This window comes from Amphibalanus amphitrite, unplaced genomic scaffold (genome assembly GCF_019059575.1).
Source record: "Amphibalanus amphitrite isolate SeventyFive unplaced genomic scaffold, NRLGWU_Aamphi_draft 000133F_arrow, whole genome shotgun sequence".
NCBI classification, from domain to species: Eukaryota; Metazoa; Arthropoda; class Thecostraca; order Balanomorpha; family Balanidae; genus Amphibalanus; species Amphibalanus amphitrite.
In genome coordinates, this window is record NW_024881628.1 from 827,131 (window position 1) to 833,130 (window position 6,000).

General features: G+C 56.7%; 2 protein-coding genes across 3 annotated transcripts in view; both read left to right on the top strand.

Moving 5' to 3' along the window:
* Nucleotides 1–2,821, top strand: part of LOC122382075 (epidermal growth factor receptor-like) — a 79,131-nt gene extending 76,310 nt beyond the window's left edge. For both annotated transcript variants that reach the window (XM_043366985.1, XM_043366984.1), the window contains 4 exons: nt 196–479; nt 719–1,022; nt 1,317–1,523; nt 1,732–2,821. In XM_043366985.1, the coding sequence (XP_043222920.1) occupies nt 196–479; nt 719–1,022; nt 1,317–1,523; nt 1,732–2,384 (1,448 nt within the window). In that variant the 3' untranslated portion in view covers nt 2,385–2,821. The remainder of the gene's footprint in view (nt 1–195; nt 480–718; nt 1,023–1,316; nt 1,524–1,731) is intronic.
* A 574-nt stretch (nt 2,822–3,395) lies between these two features.
* LOC122382076 (gamma-butyrobetaine dioxygenase-like) lies at nt 3,396–5,706 on the top strand. The gene has a single exon (XM_043366986.1). It carries the CDS (start codon nt 3,426–3,428, stop codon nt 4,896–4,898), a length of 1,473 nt encoding a protein of 490 aa, XP_043222921.1. The 5' UTR covers nt 3,396–3,425; the 3' UTR covers nt 4,899–5,706.
* Nucleotides 5,707–6,000: the final 294 nt, after the last annotated feature.

Here is a 6,000-nt window from a genome sequence, read left to right on the forward strand (position 1 = left end):
GCTGTGCTTGTCACAGTTGGAGTAGAAGCCTGTGGTTCTTCCTCTTTTCATGCTCTGCTTATGGCTAACGGGATTTGGAGTTGGAGTTATTCAAAAGTTACTAAAAGTTATTTTCCTTTTTAGTTATTTAACTTAAAGTTATTTCCTTTGTCAACTTCATCGTTGTTTTATTGCTTACGTTCCATCATTTTCCAGGTGTGACCGTGTGGGAGCTGCTGACGTACGGAGGTCGTCCGTACGAGAACGTGCCAGCCAAGGACGTGCCCGATCTGCTGGAGAAGGGCGAGCGGCTGCCGCAGCCCACCTCCTGCTCCATCGAGGTCTACATGATCATGATCAAGTGCTGGATGTTGGACGCTGACTCGAGACCAAGCTTCAAGGAACTGGCCGACGAGTTTGCCAAGATGTCCCGCGACCCGGGCCGGTACCTGGTCATACCTGGAGACCGACTGATGAGGCTGCCTTCGTACACACAGCAGGTGAGATAACGTGACGGCTCGACGATGTTCCCCTAATGGAACAGAGTGGTAATCCGCCGAGCGAATCACCATTTGCATATTGTATCTGATCTCTGCGACATACCATGGGTTTAGCAGAGGTATTTCTGCGGTGATTGGTGGCGGAGATCCTTCTCAGTGACGATGTAGGTACAAGCGCTGCTCATCGGTGATCCCTCCCCCTCCATTACCGCTCATCTAACCATACCCTCCCCTCGCAGGATGAGCGAGAGCTGATGCGATCGCTGGCGGCGTCTGCGCTGGACGGACCCACGGACGTACTGGTCAACGCTGGCGAGTACCTGAACCCTCAGGGTCCGACGGGTTTCAGCACAGCGGCGCCCTCTCTCCGCTCCGGATACCCCGCGTCGTCACTGGCGACGCTGCAAGACGAGCACGACGAGTGGGGCCGCGCGGCGTCGCCGGCCAGCAGGGCCATCGACTCTCGTCGGCGACCCACCGACAGCAGCAAGTGCCGGTCCGGATCGACGTCGTCCACCCCTGGAGACTGCCTGCAGGGACTCGGTGAGTGGAATGCGAAGGTTGTAGGAGGAGTAGGGGGTGAATGATGATAGGAAAATGACTGTTCAGGGTGTAAGTGCGATGTTTGTGATGCATTTTAAGCACCTTCGTGTATGATTATTTCCAGCGTGTCACAATCATTTCTTCTAGGAACGTTAGGAACGATAATGGTCGAGTATCGTTTTCCTGTTATGGACTTTATAGCCGACATAAACAGAAAATAGCACATTCCGCCGCCCGTGCCGAGTTTCCCGTCATTACTGAGTAACTGACGGGACACGCTCTCCGCCCACTCAGATTGCGACCAGGTGGACAACGACTGTTTCGAGCCGGCCGGCTACTCGTCCCTGCCGGTGGGCGGCGCCGCCGGCGGCTCGGCGGCCTCCTCCGGCCAGGCCACTGTGGCCGGTCTCAAGCTGCACCTGCCGCTGGATGAGGACGATTACCTGATGCCGTCCAACGGCCAGCAGGCCGGCTACATGGACCTCGGCGGACACCAGAAAGGTGAGAGAGCTGATCCACATTATTGACTTGCTCATTTGTTTCATTTTTTTATGATGGCTTACAAGTTTGAACGACGTGAACATTTTATGTGAGTTATGTCTGAATGAATGTTTGACGAGCATTATAGCTGCGAGATTATATGCAATCGATAGCGGTTTTCTGCCTGGGTTCTATCTGATCTCTAACGCACGCGCTCGTCTCCCCGCAGGTGACGCCGCCTCCTCTCAGGCGAGCTGCTCGGGCGAGCACCCGTTCATGCTGAGCATGGACAACCCCGAGTACCACATGGTGGCCAGCCGAGGCCTGCTGCACGGCTCGCTGGCCGGTGGGCCGCCACACGGCTACAACCCCAACGGCTACGGCCCGGGCTACGGCGCCACGGCCACGTACGCGCCTCTCTCGGAGGCCAGCGGGCCGACGTACGCCTCCGGCCGCACCTCGGGCCAGCCGAGCTCCTTCGCCGGCACGCCGCCGGTCAGCGGCGCGTTCGGCGTCGCCGGCGGCCCGTCCACCGGCGCCTATCCGAGCACCTCCCTGCCGGGCGGCGGGTTTCCGCACAGTGCGCCGCCCAGTGTGGCCTACCCGGCCTCCTCCGTGTCCAGTTCTGGAACGTTCGCGAACAGTGCTCCGCCGAGCGGCGCGTACCCCCCGTCTGGAGCGCTGCCGCCCGGCGGCACGTACCCCACCAACTGCTACGGCACCTCGTCACCCAACTCGGTGGGTGTGCCTGTGGCGGAGGGTGCCGCGAGGTGGGCGGCGCGGCGGGCGGCCGCCGAACAAAACTATGATTATTACGGAGACGAGCGGTCGGCAGAGCCGTCTGGAGACGCTGAGGAGTGCCCCAGTGAGACGACCGTGTGAGTGACCGGCCAGGCGGCGCCAGCGTCGCCCCAGTGTGCTGCCTTGTCTGTGTACTACTGTGCCAAGTGTGTGCGGCCGGGACGGCGGTGGCGGTCCCGGCCCGCTGTTTAAAACGAAGTCGTGTGTGTCTGCTGGTCGGCTGGTGGAAACTGCGTGCCTAAGCGATGATTCAGTGTTTTGCCGATCGTGCCGTTACTGTTTTCACTCGATGTGCCTTCGTCGTCTGTGCCTCGTTAATGGGTGTTTGACTTGTGACCAAGGGACTGCTGAAGTGGCGGTTCAATGTGATAGGGAGTTGACATGGGCTACCGCCGTGCCGGGGATAGCAGGGATGTGCGGGGGTGGGCGGGAGGGAGCAAATGATACGACAGCCTGTTTTATACAAATGTAAGACGATACGTGCCTTGTCAATATAGTACTTTATCATACTCGTAAAACTTGTTTCCTTGTAACTGGAAAGCTATCTGCATTGGGTTTACCAGAATACACACGGCTTTACGAAGTATCCATATACAATTATTGCGCAACAAGGATGAAAAAAATGCAGAGATGTGCCTTCAAGTAGAGCTAAGCGACGGGCCACAAACCGTTTGGCATTAATGAAATATGTTTTTAAAAAGCCGACCTTAAACATCAGAAACCATCTGAAACATTATCGTAACAACATACAGTTTTGAACGTTGTCAGCAGATTGACCCATCGCCACGTCTCATCAGCTAATTCTGAATCCATGGACATGGTTCATGTCAAAACATTGTATACGTACCAGACCACGATCTTACGACCTCTCGTAGGGTTGACCCGCGTCGGATTGTGTTTAGTCACGCTCACTGTTAGTGAACTTTGAGCATGACGTGAAACCCAACTCCGCAGATAAACCACCGGCTTCTGGCTCACCAACAGACCAGCCTGCTGCTCCACGGGGCGGATGGGCCAAAGGTCGCGCTCGCCCGGGGCAAGGGTCGCTAGGGGCGGTGCCGTAAAGGGGCCTGGCCGGCGAGCGCCGAGCGCAGTTGCGCTCGCGTAGTGCTTGGGATAGAGATGGCCTCTGTCAGCGCTCCCCGCGCGCTCTGCCGTCTGGCCGGCCGGGTTCGACCAGCTCTGTCCCGACCTGACCTGACTCGGTCGCTGTCCGGGGTCACTGCCACCCAAATACAACGACCAAGTGTCCGCAGCGGGACAGCTCTTCTCCGGGTGCCCCGCACCGGTCTGGCCACCCGCTCCGGGCCGCGAGCCACAGCCAGCCAGCCTCTGAGCGACCCAGTCTCAGCTCCCAGCGCCGACGCAGCTTCCGTCGGCTCCCTTGACGTGGCCATAGACGCAGCTGACCTCGTCGCCACCGATGAGGCTGGCCGGTGTCTCCGCGTCCAGTGGCGGGACGGCTCCGAGTCTCTGTACCCGTTCGTCTGGCTTCGGGACAACTGCCAGTGCTCGGCGTGTTTCCTCGGCCACCCTACGTTCGTGCGCTCCCTGGTGCTTCGCGACCTCGACGTCAACACATCCGTAGAGGCCTGCAGGGTGACCTCGGACGGCTCAGAACTGAGCGTGACCTGGTCGGACGGTCACCAGGGAACCTACGCTGCCGAGTGGCTCCTGCTCAGATCGTTCCGCCCAGAGGAGCGGAGAAGGCGGAGGGAGGAGCACAGCGTGGAGAAGAGCCACTGGAACGCCTCCCAGATGTCCGGGAAGCTGCCCAAGGCTGACTTCCAGCAGGTGCTGGACTCTGAGCCGGCTCGGCTGGCGCTGCTGCTGGCGCTGGAGCGGTACGGCCTGGTGGTGCTGCAGAACTGCGGCTCCGAGTCCGGCCAGGTGTTGAAGCTGATCCAGGCCATCGGTTACCCACATACCACCCACTACGGAACCACGTTCAAGGTGACCACCAAGGCCGACCCCATCAACATCGCCTACACGACCAAGCGGCTCAACATGCACGCCGACCTGCCGTACTACGAGCAGCAGCCGCAGGTGCAGCTGCTGCACTACCAGCGGCAGCACGGCGGCGGCGGAGGGCGCTCGGAGTTCGCCGACGCGCTGCACGTGGCTGCCGAGCTGCGCCGTCTGCAGCCGGAGGCGTACCGCGTGCTGGCAGACACACCCGTCGACTGGGTGAACGTCACCCTGCCCGGGGAGACCGGTCGCAGCCACCACAAGCTGTACCGCGCGCCGGTGCTGCAGGAGGACGCCGAGGGCCGTCTGGTGGGACTCCGCTTCAGCCAGGCCCAGAGGGACTCCTTCTTCGGCGTGCCTCTGGGTGTCGTCGACCGCTGGTACCGCGCCTTCGCCCTCTTCAACCGGATGCTGAACGATGAGGAGTACAAGGTGAGCTTCCTGCCGCAGCAGGGAGACATGGTGATGTTCGACAACACCAGGCTCACCCACGGAAGGGAGGACTTTGAGTGGCCCGAGCAGGCCACACAGAGGTGCCTGGAGGGCGGCTACATTGGCCTGGATGACATCAGAGACCACAGGCGCACGCTGCAACACCGGCTCGGCAGAAACGAGTTCGGACTCTGAAGGGAGCGGGGCGCGGTGGTTTTAGATGTCTTGAGCCCGGCTTGAGTCGCACCGATGTAATGCTTTCATCGGTATCATCGATAAAATAGTCTTATCGATCAGAAGGAAACATCGCACAACCAATGCAACTTTGTGTGTCGTCTAATCCTAGGTAGTATCGAACCTATGTCAATTGTCAATGCCTCCTAAGCTAAGAGATGACAAGTTTCCTGTGACGCATTATCGGCACGTTTGCGTGACATGTAAAACACGTGAGTTTGTTAATGTTACGCGCTAACAGCCAACATACGTCGCCATCAACCCGTGCCCAAGTCCACCCTGTAGTGCGTCGTTTGTTTACTCCGTAACGCTGAGTGATCAGACCGAAGCATGTGACCGATGCCAGACCTGCTGTCTATGTGTCTAAAGTCCAGACGGATGCTATCGTCTGGATATTGTCAATTGGGTGTCCGACTTGCATCGGAGCTACTTCGTGCGTGGATCGTTGTGGTTGAACGATAGTGACACGAATGGAATTATTTTGTTGTACGTACTTCAAACATGCGAAGTAGGTATCGATCGAAGCTGTGAGCTAGATGTGAATTAATAGATTATAGCGGTTAGGGATGACTCAATTGCCACTTGACCACATACCTAAGTTTTGAGGAGCAATAACTCCCTGATCGATATAGCTTACAATATATTTAGGTACTTCTATGGTAGATCATGGTGCAAATGCAATTGTTTTTTTAGCTGATGCTATCTTCGATATTTGTTTGATTTTGTTCTTTTAAAACACTGGTGCTGTGAAAATAAATCCGAAAACTGAGCTGGTTTGAAACGGGGCGTTGATAATAAGTTTTCCATTAAGATTGATAAGTAAAACCCATTTCACGCTCATCTCGCCCGTTGTGAATGTGCTCCGTCGACTTCATCGTTTCGAGCATTGCATTTTGTTGCGGAGCTAGGATTGTTTCCGCGATAGGCGGGTATTTAGGAGCAATGCCACAATTTCTTCGCTGAGTGCCTGATTTAGTTTCTTATAAAATGATAAATTAAATGGAAATATTAAATTTGAAACTAAAATAAAATGCAGATTTATGTTCAAAAGCTGCGCAGTAAC

Coding starts and splice junctions, on each gene's coding strand:
- LOC122382076 (XM_043366986.1), top strand. CDS start 3,426: ATGGCCTCTGTCAGCGCTCCCCGCGCGCTCTGCCGTCTGGCCGGCCGG.